General features: G+C 40.5%; 1 protein-coding gene across 1 annotated transcript in view; it reads left to right on the top strand.

The window, feature by feature from the left end:
• FER1L6 (fer-1 like family member 6) overlaps positions 1–14,251 on the top strand; it is a gene marked incomplete at both ends in the record, with an annotated part of 81,081 nt that extends 66,830 nt beyond the window's left edge. The window contains 7 exons of the mRNA XM_082045782.1: positions 1,812–1,954; positions 2,511–2,599; positions 4,617–4,715; positions 7,110–7,351; positions 7,695–7,858; positions 9,636–9,736; positions 14,071–14,251. Of these exons, the coding sequence (XP_081901908.1) occupies positions 1,812–1,954; positions 2,511–2,599; positions 4,617–4,715; positions 7,110–7,351; positions 7,695–7,858; positions 9,636–9,736; positions 14,071–14,251 (1,019 nt within the window). The remainder of the gene's footprint in view (positions 1–1,811; positions 1,955–2,510; positions 2,600–4,616; positions 4,716–7,109; positions 7,352–7,694; positions 7,859–9,635; positions 9,737–14,070) is intronic.
• Between the last annotated feature and the right edge of the window lie 2,846 nt (positions 14,252–17,097).

Genomic DNA, 17,097 nt, shown 5'->3' with positions numbered 1-17,097 from the left:
ACCTTATCCAGGCTGCTGTTCTGACAAGTACATCTGGATCTTTATTTCATAGAATCACAGAATGGTTTGGGTTGGAAGGGACCTTAAAGATCATTTATTTCCAACCTCCTGCCATGGGCAGGGACATGTTCCACTAGACCAGGTTGCTCAAAGCCGCATCCAGCCTGGTCTTGAACACTCCCAGGAATGGGTTCCTGTGCACGTCATTATTTGGGTCTATAAAATTAACAAAGACCACAGATTTGAGCTATAGAGGGCTATCAAAAAGAGGGAGCATTACCATTTCTACTTTACAGGTGGAGAAAATGATACTTGTGGGGCTTACATTCAGCTTTATATTGCAAGGATAATAACAGTTTATCTTTGCTTTAGGAGTATAGAAGAATGTAATGTAATGTAATGTAATGTAACAGAATAGAAGAATAGCATAGCATAGCATAGCATAGCATAGCATAGCATAGCATAGCATAGCATAGCATAACAATAGAATGGAATGGAATGGAATGGAATGGAATGGAATGGAATGGAATAGAATAGAATAGAATAGAATAGAATAGAATAGAATAGAATAGAATAGAATAGAATACAATACAATACAATACAATACAATACAATACAATACAATACTTCAGTTGGAAGGCATCTACAACAATCATCTAATCCAACTGGCTGACCAATATGCTCAGGTAGTCTAGGACTACCTGTAGCCAATAGGAAGAAATAAACATCTTCAGAGGATGAAAGCAATCCTTAGAAAGATGCCTGAGAGAATATATGGGTTATCATGGGACAATATGTCCTTGCTATTGAGGCTGCCTGACTGAGTAGCTCAGGCTAAAGACCTTGCTTTTAGCTGGCTAAAATTAGATTAAATACACCACATCTCAAACCCATGTCAGTCCACAAGAGAGACCTAGGACTCATAACCAGAGGGTCATCCTTCCTCCCTCTCTGAGCCATTAAGAAGGGTTTAATACCTACTATTTAAATCCCAAACCTTTTATCTTCTACCGGCAACTCCAAGATAGCAACACTGTAGGAAAACAGACAAATGTTTGCTGACAGAAGAAGTCTTAACTTTCTTCTCACTTGGGTACTTATAATCTAGGAGACAACCCTCTTCAATAATCTGAGTTTCTTTTGTGTGGAGCACACACAAAAAGGGAGGAAAGAGAAGCTCAAGAGCTCAAAAGACTTTGCCTGCTTTCCGGTACTCACCTTACCTTCAATATTAGTGGTGCCATTCTCTGGTGTCTCCCTTCCTCCAGTGGCCAACCTGAGCTGGTCAGGATGTGACATGTTCTTGCCCATGGACTCCAGCTCTCTTCACTTGAGGTGTGATTCGGTTCTCCAGGAGGGTCTTTGCTGTTCCCATCACAAGGCAAAATGAAGCATAGATATAATTCCTAGTGCCTATTTACTGTCAGCTCCATCAAAATTCAGCTCTCCCTGTCTTTAATGAACTGTAAAAAAGCCTCACATTTGCAGTTTTTCATAAAAGGAGTAGTTCACAGGTTTCTTCCATCTTCGTCTTAGAAACTGCTGCTGTAATAGTGAAATGAGTATCTGTATTTTATAGATAAAATACTGCCTAAGTGCTAATCATCTAGTGACCCTAGTGGGTACCCTTATTTACAATAATTTAAGGCATTTCAAGACCCTTCTTTACTTAGCTGGGATACATAAAACCTTCCTTTTAACTCAAACATATTTTTAATGACTGTCTTCAATAATTAATGGAACATATTACCAAGGGGTTCAACATTATAATTCAGCTCTCTTTGTTCTTTTTGTTTTACTCTTTCCTATAGAGGAGCCAGTTGAATCATATGAGCATCTCTCCTTGAAGGTTTTACATGCTTGGGAGGAAATCCCTGGAGCTGGATACAAACTGGTCCCAGAGCACATTGAGACTCGGCCTCTCTACCATAAGGATAAGCCAGGCATGGAGCAGGTAGAGCAGCTCACAGATAGTGGTGATGGTAGACCCAGGCGCAGTTTTCCTTCTCTCCAGTGGCTGTGGTTTCTATTTGTACCTGCAAAATTGCAGACACAGCATCCATAAGAGTTTGTACAGTATCAACCTCACAATTGTCACACATGTACGTGTACAGCCAGTTACCTAAATACACAGTAACCACACAAGGTGTGACAGAATATTTTAATTCTTCTAAATACTTTAGTAAGTTAACACAAACTCTGCTTGTATTTGGGCTTTGGTTCTTTTTTTTTCCTTTCATCATGTACTATTTCCATATGGATTTTACTTTGAAGTTGCCAATGTTTCAGTTCAGTTTCAACTTTACCAAATTCCTGAGTTTGATAGAATATGTGTGTGACAATAAAATACATTGCATAGTAAGTTTATAGATTAAATCATAGTTACAGGATAGTGAGCTGCCTGGTGTTTACAGACGAAGTGGTGGGTTTGGATGTCAGAACTACATTTAAAGGCTTTTAAAGTCTCTCTAAAATAGGGTTACAAATATATTTGTTTCTTTATTTTCAAGGGTCGTGTACAGATGTGGGTGGACATGTTTCCTAAAGATATGCCCCTGCCAGGACCCCCAGTGGACATTTCACCAAGAAAACCAAAAGGGTAATACTCTGCTTTCCTCCCAGCACAGTGGCATAAGCCTTCAAAGACTGAGTATTTCTTAAGTGTCTGGAAAGAACTATAAAAAGAACTATTGCAACAAACTTCTGTGATGCTGAGAAAAGTTTTCTTAGGTTCACACAATTTCGAGTCAAAAGAGAGCATCTTTTTTGGCATCCACTAAACAACTCCAAGAACTGCTGGTGATTTTTTCATCAAGGGCCATCTGACACCTCTTTTAGAAAGATATCCCTTTTTCAGATAGAGATTGCAGGTTCCTAGAGGCAAGACTCCCTTAGTAATTCTGATTTATCATCCACTTGTTGAGCTAAAAGAAGTAATTCTGGTTTCACTACCTCTTTCAGCTGGATAACTTGCTTGTCCCTGGTTGAGATCTTTAATCTGATGTAATAGTATTACACCTATTGGACTCCCAGTAGTGCATTCAAAGATAAGATCAAGAAACACACCATGCAGCAACAGATAGAAGAGACACGTTTGGAAAAATTTTCTCTAGAATCTCACACAGATACTCATGCTGCTTTTTATGCAACACTACACATAGCTCTTCAAGCTAATTGAATGTTTGTAAATGAAACACAAAAATAAGCAACAGAGTTCTCAGCCCACTCTTTGTCAACTTTATTCCAATATTTTAGTGAGGCCTTTCCTGAGAATTTTATGTCTGAAGCAGCATCAGGTACTATTCCTGTATTATTTATATTTGAACAAGAAACAATGTGATAAAAACTTGTTTCTTCTCCTTTCCTTTTACAAAATCCAAGACCTGACAAAAAGTCTATGTAACAATTACTTTCTTCAGACCAGAACTTTCTGCATATAAAGTTCCTTAAAAATAAACATTTTCCCCTCCAAAAAGATTTAAAACTAATCATATTCAGAAAACCAAATTGCTGCTACCATTTTTGTAGTCTGCAAAAGCAGGGACAAATACTGTTGAACCATTAATTATGAAAAAGAAAGTAATTATGCAAACACAACTTACACATTTTGCTGAGAAATGCATATTTGCTGCAGCAAAACAGGCTCCAGGCTCCATAAGACTTCAAACACTTTCTGAAAATGTTTCTCGTTGATGATCTTTGACTGAGCAAGGATCTGACAGAACATTGCAGATGAAAGTTTCTTTGGCTAGCGCAGAGGCTTGGTTTCCATGGTTGACATTTAAGAGCTTCATGACCTAGGGTATCTGATATTCTGGGGTAAAGTGTTTCACACCTGAGATTGAGGTTATTTCCAAGACAACATCATATCAGAAAAATCATGCTGGTGCGTGTTCTTGTTTCTTATTTATTTATTTGTTTGTTTCTTTGCAGTTCATGCAATGACTCAAAGCATACCTAAATTTTTGAGTATCAATTTTTTATGTCACCTGCAACACTGGTATTTCAGTTCAAGGTTCCAGAGCTTTGGAATGCCACCATAAATGTCTGTAGAGAGGGAGTGGCAAGGATGGGAAAGCTTTAATTCCTTCTACTGCTGTTTCTAAAGATGATTGCACTTGCTTGAATGACAATATCTCTAAACAACGCTCTTCTTCACTTTTAATGCACCAAATTTCACCCAATACAATGTTTTTAGGCATTTCTTCTGAAAAGCACTTCCCAGGGAGCTCTGTTTTTTTTATTAGCAAGCTGCTCACTGTTTTGGAGACTGTTCTGATGATGTTGTTCAGATCAACTTTGCCTTGTTTCCCTGCAGCATTTTTGTGATAAGAGTTGAAAAGGAACAGGCACATAAGAAGCAAGGAATTTTCCATTCCATTGAATCTGGCAGTGAACCCGCTGTTGTCCAGCACGTTCTGAGAGCCGAGAGGAGGCACCATCCCCACTCTATCACTAGACTTTTGTAAACAGAGGAGACCTGAGGCTGATGCTATTTTAAAAGTTTGCACAAATACAACATTTCTCACTTTATACCAGCACGATTTGGTAGAGGTTTACATTAGTGTCTGACCAGAGCTTGAGTATACACAGGCCTGCTTTCTTTTCTTTTTCAGCTATGAACTGAGGGTAATAATCTGGAATACAGAGGATGTAATTCTAGAAGATGAAAATATCTTTACAGGGCAAAAATCAAGTGATATCTATGTAAAAGGGTAAGTTCTGAAGGACTTGGCTTCAAAAGAACATGTAGCATTTCATTCAAAAATCATACGAAAAAATTATGTTGTGAGAATATCCAATAAGCTGTTTCTGTGACCTTGGCACTTTGCTTTTAAACGCCTGCCGAAATTACTCATCTATATTGGATACTGCTTCTTTTTCTTGTTTTGTTTTGTTTTGCCTTGTTTTGTTTCTTTTTTCCTCTTAAAATAAACAAATAACTGTAAAATGACATTAGTCATTTGGACTATCTCTGCTTAGGCAGAGATGACACAAGAAGAGAACCAAGCCCACAGTTTAGCAAACAGGGATCAAACACTTACAGAACTTGAAATGCAAGAGCTTACAGAGATGCAGAGATGTTTTACATAATCAGAGAAAAGTATAAGCACATTAAAAAGAAGCAAGCAGGTGTTTTCCAGGCTATTTCTATAGGAATTATTTTCTAACCTTATGTGGGGAGGGTGTGTGGGTGGATGACCATGGCCATGCTGGGTAGAACATCACATGGGCACTTTCTCTCTCCATCTCCTTCCTGCTGCAGACAAAATATCTGCCACAGCTTTGCAGATGTTACTGGGATAGTCATATAAATCATATAAAAACAATGAAAAGAGAGAGAGAGAAAGGGAAGCTTGACACTCAAACCAGCTCTTTCCTGAGACTGTAGCAAGTTACCTCTTACTCTTGCTTGTTTTGGAGTACTGCTTTGCACTTTCTGCTTCTGAGCAGGCTTTGAATGCAGGTACCAGAGAGGGGTGGGGGGAAATTCTGGCATACATGGTGGTGGGAAGTATTGGAAATCTCAGGTGTGAGGCTGGTCTTGGATTTCTTGCTGTGTTTCACTACTAGATTAGAGATTATTATGCTAATATGAATTGTTATGAATTGTGTCATTGTGGAGTCCTGGAAAAATCTGAATTTGTAGAGTGCTAGGCAAATGGGAAAATGAATTTACCTAAAAATCTGCTGCAGCATTGCTGATGACCAAATGCAAGGATCTGGAGGGTGAAGCACTGGGACTGATGGAGCAGGGAAGGGAGGATGTTTCCCACTTTGCAGATTCTGAAAGTCATGCGAATATAAGAAAAAATCCAAAGTAAGCATAAGGACAGGGGAGTCTGGGAGCAGCTTACTCCTGTGTAGGGCACATCTACATGCACTTTACCAGAGAAACCTGTGTTAGCTCTGACCAACCTGTGTGGGGCACCGGGGTGGCACCACTCCTTTGGAGGAGGTGACATTAGCCCAGGTGATGCTTACACTAATGCAACCATATGACCTCCAATGTTCTGCAAGTGCAGCTGTTGCACACACTGGCTGAGCAAACCTCTCCTTGCAGTGTTCACACAGATATATCCAACTTAGCAATAAACTAACGTGTTTGGAGCAGCAGCAGAGTAGCCCTGAGAGCATGAAATTGAAGAAATAAACAGGGATCCAGCCTTTGTGCTGAGCTGTGTGATAACATCACTATCAGTGCCAGAGTGGTCTGACAGGCAAAGCCAAGAGTGGATAACTTTTACTTCTGTGCCTTAATGATGAAGACATAAATCTCGTTATGTTCAGACAGTGCATGTAGCACTGAATCCATCGACAGGCATGAATTTGCACTGGGGGCAGTGCCATTCTTGCGATTGTTACTGGTTTTCTCTATTTCTTTTTGAAATAATGGGGCTTGCAGGGGAGAGGCTAATCTTTGGATGCAGTGCAAAAATGCTAATCTTTACTCAAGCTGTGATAAATCATCTTCAGAACTAAAATATGCCTAGCTGGATCATTACCTCCATAGAGCTCTTCAGAAGAGAAGATTATGTTCAGGAAAGTGTAGTTTTGTGCCATAGCATTGCACATCAAATGTTGTGCACACTGTAGCAGAAACCAAGAGGAAATCACAAGAAAAAACACAGGGACTTCACCAGCCATACTTATGCCATGTTTATACCTTCAAACAGCAACTCCAAACAATTTAGACCCTAATACTGAGCACTTAAATCAGCCTTGGAACATTGACACAGAATTTATTAGTGTGGCACAATATGAATGCAAGGTGATTAGTAGTGGATAAATGACTGTTGCCTGTCTGAAACACAATAGGTGTTTTACCAATAGCAGATGGCCAGCTAATATTTTGGAATCTGGTCTAAATAAAAATCACATTCTGACACTCAATGTTTGATCAACACTGTCTATTGCTGCAGCCAATGCCATGGCTGGGAGGCAGCTGAGATCCCCAAGCCAGGGCTGTCACTGCATGTCACAGTCCTGAACGGTGTGTTACCTCCTACTGATTAGGGAGGAATTAGTAAATAATCATACCTGTAACCTGATAGTGACAACTGCAACTCCAGCTCCTCTGGTGATGGCAATGTATGTGCTTGCCATAGGTGGATAAAGGGCCTGGAAGAGGACAAGCAGGAGACAGATGTCCATTACAACTCCTTGACAGGAGAGGGCAACTTCAACTGGCGCTTTGTGTTCCCATTCCACTATCTCCCAGCAGAGAAACAAATGGTGGTTAGTAAAAGAGAAAACATCTTTTCTTTGGAAAAGACGGAGCGCAAGATACCAGCTGAGCTGGTGCTACAGGTGTGGGACTTCGAAAGACTCTCTTCAGATGATTTCTTGGGTAAGTATGCAATGGATCTGCCTTTACTTCACCTGAGGTCTCGCCAGAGCTGCATTTTGTGGAGGTATGTACAAAGTGGTGTCTGACACCCAACATTTGCTTGTCTTTCTCTGAAGCACCACATTGCAAACTTATACTTTTGTTGGGGAGGGAATATTTAGGAACTCCTCTGAGACAATGCCAAGGCAATACAAATGGATGACTGACAGCGCAGAGAGATCCCCAGCTATGAAGCTTGGGCCCAAGCTGCTGCATTGCTCCGTGTGTCTATCTGGAAGCTGCTGTTTGAATTCCTTCATGTCTATCTGGTCTCTGAGTGTTGTCACGTCACTTCTCTCTCCAGGCACTCTTGAACTGAACCTGAATGGCTTCCCTCGAGCAGCAAAGACAGCCAAGAGCTGTGACCTGGGCATGGTTGTGGCAGTAAGTGAAGAAAACAAGATCTCCATCTTTCAGCAGAAGCGTGTCAGAGGCTGGTGGCCTTTTGTCAAGGCTGGGGAGCTCACGGTAGGAAACACACTACAGATGAACAGCTTTTCTCTGGGGCTGATGTGCTGTGCTGAGATCCTGGGACAGTCAGATGCTAGTGTTGGATATGGCCTCTAAAGAGCAACCATCACATCCATAGGACTTGCCCAAAGTCTTCAGTGAGTCCCCCATATACTTGGTTCAGACAATCCCAAGCTATGAGAGCACTTTATACTTTTTCGTTGCTTTCTTCCACTGTTCATCTCCCAGCATGCTGGATGGGTAGAGTGGAAAATCAGGCATTTTCAGCCAACGTTATGTTAGTTGAGGAAATCCTGGAAGGAATCTCACCCTCTTATTTACTTATTTTCTATTTATTTCCCACTTGAGAAAACAAACAAACAAACAAAAAAACAGGATGAAGGAACTGATTTTGGAGTCTACCATTATACTCCTTGCTAGTGACATGTATCAAGCAGAATGAGCACAGTCCCTCTTCCTATTGAAGCGTGTCCATTAAGTCAGGATTTTTTAGTTTAGTGGCAGGATACAATTGGTATAAAGGAATGCAACGGATAATGACACTTTCCCCCAAGTTCTACAAGACTTGTGAAGTTAGAAGTATCCTCTTAAAAAGAACAGAAATTCTGACACACAAATTGTCATTTACCCAAAGCCTCTAGCTTAGCAAGTCTGGCAGCAGAGTGTAAATCTCACTCAGTGTGTACCTGGCCATTTATCTCAGTATTTTCTGCCTGCAGCTTCTCTTCATAATGTTGTATTGCTTTCTGTGCAATAATCTGGAGCAACACTGGTGTTTTTGGTGTTAAACAAAACTTCTCCTTTCCCCCCCTCTTAAAGGCTCCTTTGTACTGTTACAGAGGCACAGGGTTCCTCAGTGTAGATGGAAGACAGCTCTGCTCCTCTGCTGCTTGGGTGCAGTGTGTGTATCTAGGCATGAAGTACGAACCCCAGTAATTAACTCTGCACGTGGTCTCTGGGGCATGTCTACAGGAAACAGAACATAAAGCAGATGACATGTTTCTACTGCAGGGTGTAGCTGGCATGATCTTTTATAAATGGTAATATTTGATTGGCCACTCAACAAGTTTTAATGGCTTGCCACAATGAAAAAAAAGCAGTAAAGCAGCAGTTATATTCCTTTATGACTTTTTTGAATTCTACATATTATTGGTAAGTCAGTGCTGAACAAATTTGCCCTTTTGTCACAGCTCTGAGTACCATCTTCTGGCCATCCATCAACAAAATTAACTCTGAATTCACTGTGAGACTCCCATTCTTTTAGCCTGAACAGAGCCCTAAAACTACATGGCATTTTCTGCATACAGATCTTATTTCTAGCCATTTTTCTTTTGCAAGCTCAGACCCCACAGCTCAACTGCTCCAGCACTGATGTCTGGTTGAATTTCCTCCCATTGATGGACTGTACCTTGTCCAAACCAGCAGCACAGCTTCCAGCTCGACTGTTGAGCTGTGCCAGGATGTGTGCTAGATAGAAGACAGCTCTGCTCAGATGAATTATGTTGTAATTTAGGAAGGAGAAAAGATACGTATGGGTCTGGAAAAAAAACATACTGCTTCTCTTTCCTTGCAGTCCCTGAGCACAAGTCAGGAATTTGATGCTTGGGTTTTTCCTTTGGGCTTTCTCTTTATCTGAAAAGACTTTATCTTATTTTCTTTAATTAAATTCCTTCATCCTCAGCTGGTTTCATAATTTTCCCACCAGCTGAATCCTGCTGTGTTTTAACTATAATATCCCAGGACTGGATGCCTACATTTCATCTCTCTAATACAGGGCAAAGTGGAAGCTGAGTTTCACTTAGTCACAGCAGAAGAAGCTGAGAAGAATCCAGTAGGCAAAGCTCGAAAGGAACCTGAGCCCTTGGAAAAACCCAAGTGAGTAGGAGCATACTGACTAAGCAAGCTGAGGAAGGGGTGTTCAGCAGGAGACAGGGAAGAGCAGGTCTCCTTGCCTCTTTCTTGTCTTTTCTCCTCTTTACCGCTATAACCTTGAGTGAGACATTTGGTGAACTTGTGCATCACCAGGCTTCCTCCTGATGGGGCTGGCTCCTGGCACTCATAGCTGGCAGCACCTTCCAGGTTAGCTGAAATGTCTTTCTCTGCAAGCTGAAATAAATCTGCTCATTTGTTCTCAACTATAGTTCACATGTGGGCTCATTCCATAGCTGACCTGGCATGTGATAACCTCTTAGACCATCAAAACTTATGTATAGATGGATGATATTTATTATATTAATGGGATAACTGTAAGCCGTTAATGTTTACATGCTTTAAAATGACTGTATGAATTATTTCCTGCATCCTCCTTTTCTTTTTTTTTTTTTTTTTGTGACCATTAGGAGATAGAGTTTTAGTATTAAGAAACGAGAATTTAGGATATTAGGAAAAAATTCTTCACCAAAAGGATTATCAAGCACTGGAACAGGCTGCCTAGGGAAGTGGCCGAGTCACCATCCCTTTAGGTATTTAAAAGGCTTGTGAATGTGGTGCTTAGGGACATGGTTTAGCGTGTTAGGCTTACGGTTAGACTCAATGATATTAGGAGGCTTTTCCAACCTAAATGAATCTGTGATTCTAAGAATTACCTGCACACATTTAGGGGTGTCTTAGTTGCTACATATCCATGGAAACCTGACCTCTGCATACATCTGGTTATTTTTGCCTTTATTAATCACTTGCAGGTAAAGGCACATATAATATGAAAATCAGGTCATACAGGAATGATGCAGCTTTTACAAATCCAGATTTAGTATTTTTGTACTTCATAATCAAAAAATGAAGATGCTTATTTTACATCATAAGGCTTTTTAATGAGGAAATTTGAAGTGGTTTAACAAAGGCAGATAATCTAGAAGGAGCGTTTTATCTTTCAGTATTTGTCACATTTAAAAAATATTATCAGCTGAGATTTTTGCTTCTAATCTATTTTGTCTCAAATACTTTGTTCTACTAAAGTAATGAGCTAGATTAAAAAACAAATGAACAAACAAAACACACACACACAAAAAAAAGACAGAAATTGATGTTATATTTCCTGCAACCAAAACTTCTAAAAATCAATTGCTAATCATAATGGCAATCATTGCACTTTGATTAATTTTGTTGGTTTGATATATATCTCAGGATAAACAAGAAAAAGGAGAAAACAGCATAAAGCTGGACTTGCCAGTGTCCCTAAAAAGGATATAAATTTTGCTTGAAATTTACAGGTATCAGAGACTTATTGAAAATTAGCCTTGGAAAGACTTTATTCAATCATTTCACCCAACATCCTTACCCAAAAGTAGGATGAGCTATACCTGGCAGATGTCTGTCTGAAGAATTCCCAGTACTGGAACCTAAAGCGCTGTCTTAGAAGAGAGGTCTGGGATAGTTCTGAAATATGTCTGGTAGGAAGCAATCAGCCTGGGCAGTTTTAAGAGGAAGTGCAGTGTGTGATAGAAAGATAACACCTCCAGAAGGTTGTCAACAAGATGCACAAAGACACCGTCTCATTTTTGTCTCATTTTTTCAGGTCCATCCCATGCACCCCAGACAGCCTGGGGCTCCAGGGCTCCCTCTGTTTTCACCTCAAGGTCATTTTATCTGCAAATGTGCTGTTGGGCCAAAAGGTTGCCACTAGCCTGGTGGCCCCTTTTCTGCTGCACAGGCAGCCTGGAGGTGTTTTGAAACAGAAGCCACAAAACCAAGGGATCTTGTACTGAGTAATCAGAGAAGCTACACAACTAGATTTCTACGATGAGATACACAGACATCACAAGGCTTAACTCAGTTCTACTCTTAATAAAGATGTATGGCTCAATTAAATTAAAATTAGGTTGGTGCTAGTCTCACTTGACATTACCCACCTCAGAAGCAAGCAATTCTTAAATTTGAGAAGAAACTTCTTCTCAGTGAGGGTGACAGAGCACTGGAACAGGCTGCCCAGGGAAGTGGTGGAGTCTCCTTCTCTGGAGACATTCAAAACCCGCCTGGACATGTTCCTGTGCGACCTCACCTAGGCATTCCTGCTCCAGCAGGGGGATTGGACTAGATGATCTTTTGAGGTCCCTTCCAATCCCAAACATACTGTGATACTGTGATACTGTAATTCAGGCTCCATCTGTAGCTGCTCATGTACCTAACACACATATCTCAAGATGGGAGCTTGTGAAAGAGACGGATTGTCCTCCAAAAGGTCCTTCTTCTCCTCCTGCAGACAGCTCACATGACTGACCAGGCTGGGGACCTACATTTTAAAGTCAGACAAAATAAATCCTAAGGTTACTAAAGCAATATCAGAATGTGGATAGTAAATACTATTTTAGCTAGACACTCACTGGAAAGAAAATAAACTCATAGCTGAAGACACTGCATGCCTCAATTCTGTAAAGCTGGTATTAAAGTTTACCAGCTCAGTGCCCCTGAGTGATGGAATATGTGGTTCATACATTCAGAGTAGTCAAAATCAACTGAGAGATAACAGATAACTGCGCTGCACTTCAAGTGAGTTCTTTTCAGGAAGAAGTGGACCTCAAGAAGCTTTGTGTCAGGACCTCCATATCTCTGTAATTAAGTTTTTAAATTAAAAACCAAAATAATTTCAAAACCAAAAGTATATTCTAGGACCTACTAGACAGTAGCACACTCTTCAATGTACCAGAGCAAAGGTGGAAAAGATTAAATATCTTGGAATTAAAGACAAACAAGCAAATGAGAAATAAGGTGCAGTGACTATTTTCCTGCTGACCAAAGCACCATGAGGTTATGCAGCTCTTTATCTCTGCTGATCAAGACAAGATGCTTTTTCAGATTCACTCTATTATAACAAATGTGCTACTCTAACTGGCACTGAATTCTATTGCCTACATTGCAAAGAAAAGAAATTAATGAGCAACAGTCTGGATTTTTTTCCCTGTCTTCAAAGGTTATGAAAAGCCTTTAAGTAGTTGGAACATGCAGACTAATGGTTTTGTTACTCAAGTCTGTGATTCAGTAAGTTTTACTCTTTAGAGTATGCATTTTTAAATAATTCCTTTTAACCTGGAGGGCTTATTTGTTGATTTATTTCTGAGTAATTTCCACCTCAGTATAAAACACGGTCTTTAATTAAAAGATACTCAGTTGGCCTTTTAGATTTACAGCCTTTCTGTCACATTGGCGTTCAGTTCCACATGCTGAGTTCTCTAGATAACTGAGACATTGCTTAAATTCCTTGAACGGCTTTCTGGAATGAGGCACGGCTGTTGCTTTTGTGACCTTCAGTCTTAGTTTCATTCTTCTTACTGCTGTACCATCTGCAGTGATATTGGATAGGAAAGACAACCTGCACCCAGTTTTGCTGATGGTAATGTTGCTCCACACCACCACACTTGTCAGGTCACTCCATCACACAAAGCCAAGAGATGTTGCCTCAGCTCATCGCAGGGGTAGGGCTGTGAAAGTCAGAAGCACAGTCACCTCCCAAGCTGGTGGCATGCTGGAGGAGAGACTACGCCAATGTTTTTCCTAAGGAGAATGTTGTTTTTTCTCACTGTATGCAGCCAGTTTTGCTGTACAGTGTGAAGAAACTCTGGCCATGGAGGACAATACAATATGAAGAAACATTTGGAAAAAACTTAGGATTGTGGAGTGCAGATATTCTCCACCAGAAGAAGGTGGCTTTTCCTTATGTACCCAGCCCACCTACCTAGATTTTGGGTTTGATCTAATTTCCTGCCTTCAGGAGGCCTGTTTTAAATTTCTTTCTGAAAATATGCCATTTCGGGCCATATGACAGACTTGAGCAGGCTTTGCCTCTTGTTGCACTGTGACTATCACTGAGCAATCAGGGTTTTTTTTGTAGTGGCTTATTACTGCTTTTGCAATGCTAACTTCCTTGCAATGATTAGAAAGCTTTTGAACTCAAGTTCAAGATGTCTGCATTTCCTCTTTATGATTTATCATGATCGTGATTTTGAACCACGCATCTTGCCTTAAATTGCAGTAGTTATGAAATGTGAACCAGAATTTCATTGAGTGGTGTGTGGAGCTTTGGCTCAGGGACAGATGGAAGAAGGGTGACCCAATGGGATGTGAAACTCATGGAAGTTCCATCTGAACTCTTTAGTTGGTTCCCAGGGGTTAAAGGGCATTTTTAGACTCAAATATATGTTTTGTAGTGGGGTAACTTTAGAAATAGCTGAATCTGCCTTTATGTAATTTTTCTCTTTTTCTTTCTTCCCCTTTAGCCGACCAGACACATCCTTCTCTTGGTTTGTTAATCCATTCAAGTGTTTGTATCACCTGATCTGGAGAAATTACAAGAAGTACATCATCATCGGCATAATTCTGCTTATCCTCATTGTCTTCCTTGTGCTCTTCATCTACACGCTGCCAGGTGCGATCAGCCATAGGATAGTTGTAGGATGAGCATAGGTAATGTCTCTCATTGTAACCAATCATATACACACGCTTCAGTTAAAAATGGAAGTCGGCATACAGAAATCAACCTGAAACACATTTCATTCCTTGTAAAAAGAAAACATAACTATTCATATGAAAAACTGGAGCTCTCTTTGAATATTTAAATGTCTTCTGTGGCTGCTTATTCAGACACAGCCTTAATGCATATCATCATTAACACATTGCTGCAACTTTATTGACAGTGAAAGTTTGATTCTGCACCTAAAACTGAGTTTGAATGTAAATTCCTTAATGCTATGCAGAAACTGATTTGTCAGTCAAATATTTATTATTACAGGCAAATGATTAAACATTAAGAACGAAATCTGTACACAAAAATAAATGTGTAGTTCAGTCTTTGCATAGTTTTGTATTTAATTATTTGAACTGTTTTTCAATGAACTTATAACGGCATGACTATTTGGGGATAAAATGTTTATTTAAAAAAATCTAAGGTTAAATTGTCTTGTTTAGTGTCATGTGCAGAATTCATCCTGTACCTCTCAGTAGGAGCTCTGTGTGCTATAAAGAGGTCTCACACACTCACAAATGAGGTGTCAGTGACAGGGGAGGTAGAAGCAGAGATGGAAATAACTTTTTTCAGCTGCAGTTTGAAAAGTGCTGGAGGTCGCTGGAGGAGAGAGAACAGGCAGATGGAGACTCAGCCACAGGCACCGTGGCAGCAAATGATACTTGTTAAGGAGAGGGAACAAAGAGAATTCTGCTTGACGAGCAGAGGGAAAGAGGAATGGAAAAGAGAAAGGCTGCAGAGTGGAACAACTAATGGAGGATTAAAGAAAACAAGGAATAAAACCTTACACAGTTGTCAATGTGAAAATCCCCATCCTGCTTAAGAATACAGAAGAAAATGTTGCAGCCGGTGTCACGCACAATGCAAGGCTTGATAACTTAATGACCCCTCCTGGCCTTAAAATGAGTGATTATGAATTTGAAATAGCTATAGAAACTTCCTCTACTCTCATCCACGGTTAGATGTTGTAAAGGTGACCTTTGAGACCATGTTCCACTCATAAAAAGTGTGAGGACTCTTTCCAAAATTTAAAGTATCAAAAGGCAAGAAAAAGCGATCATAGAAATGCTGATAACTTGGCCAAGCTCAGGGTGTGGGAATAGAAATGTAGGCACCTGTGTCATTCTCAGAGGCCACTTCTATGGGAAGCTGGTGTGGTACTGCTGATACCTGGCCTGTTAAGGTTGTGCAATGAACCTCTGTGTTCCCCTCCAGTCTACAACACAGGTAATTGCAGTATTCTGAAAAACAGAAGCCAGTTAAACTTCCACAGAGAAAATATTTTACATTTAAAAAGCATTTTAGAGGCTTATTTTGGATGGGATGAATTGCTCTATAAGTGCCTCTTCCTCATTCCACTGATGATAGAGGCAGATGGCTAAAAGCAGGCTGAAAGCACTCCATCCCATCCCCATCTCATCTAGCTCACTGCATCTCTTAGTATTTCTTCTAAATTTCATGTTCTAAGTATACAGTAAATATAACTGAATTATTTAGGTATGTGAGTAATTACATTAAAATTAGACATGTGGGTTTTACTCCTGGACTATTTTCCATCGAAAGTGTATTTAAGGTGACCAAGAAATGAGAACACAATTACATGGTTGAATCTGCACTAGTTAAATGTAGCAGTGCAAGACAGTGATGTGGAGAGGTGCTGAGCAACCCTCAAGTCCATCTTCATCTCATATCCCTCTGCACTGGGCCTTCATCTCGTACAGTCTCTGCTTCCACAGCATGTGTCACACATCCCTCTGAAACCACTTGTTTTTCACATTTGTGCTACTTTGCAGTTGAGTCTGTATGAAATAGAAAAGGAAATCTTATTTCTCCTAATATATCTCACCATATCATGAATTTTGGAATTGCAAATTAAGAGCTCCAATAAGAGCAAATACAATTATATTTCATGCAAAAGGTGGGATGTGAATGGTGACAACTGGAGTATGTTGTGACAGCCATAAAGGCGATAGTTCTGATATTTTTCCAGTGTGCCAGGGCAGTAGGCCTGATCCTGCATGGAAGCTGGTGTGTCCATCTGTCCTTACTCTTCTTGTTTGACCTTGCTGCCATGGGCTGTGTGAAGCACTGGACTGTGTTTTGAGCACCCTGTCCTTGCCAGAGGCTTCTCCTGCATGGCTCCAGGACCAAGCCTTGGCTCTGGACCCCAGAAGCAAGCACAGTGGTGGCAGCACTGTTAGGATGAGATGGTTGAAATTACATCCCCCTCCAAGTCCTGGTCTGAGTGTGGATGAGCAGGGACCTTGCAAAGACCCTGTCCCACTTCTTCTCTTGCCTCCCAGTGTGAATAGCAATCTTCTCCAACCCTGCTGGTCCTGGGGTCTTCAGTCCCCTGCAGCACAGCCATTCCTGAGCCCCTTGTATTGCCAAACACAAAGATCCCCTTACCCCTATGTAGCCCTGCAGTCTGGGCTAAAAAGGGCACCATGCAGCAAAAATGCAAGCAATCTGACTCCTCCACAACTCTTGAACTTCCTATGACTACACTCAACACATGCAGGCTGAGCTGGATAGCATTATCTTATGGGACAAAGCTAAATCAAATACCTTTTCATGATCTTCCAGATGGCTGCAAAGTAGCTGGAGACGTAGAGCTGTCAGTAAGTATTAAAGAGACAAAATACAGCAGCACTCAAGGCTGCTCTACTCATATAGATGCCAGATGTTAGGGTTTTGCATTTTAAAGCGAGTTTATGGTGACACGGGCTTTGTGGTTAATAGGGAGTAAGGTTTATACCAAGGATTGTTGTTATTGTCGAGG

The sequence above is a fragment of the Streptopelia decaocto genome (assembly GCF_964273445.1).
Source record: "Streptopelia decaocto genome assembly, chromosome: 2".
NCBI classification, from domain to species: domain Eukaryota; kingdom Metazoa; phylum Chordata; class Aves; order Columbiformes; family Columbidae; genus Streptopelia; species Streptopelia decaocto.
The sequence above is the reverse complement of the archived record's forward strand: the minus strand, read 5'-3'. Positions and strand labels throughout refer to the sequence as shown.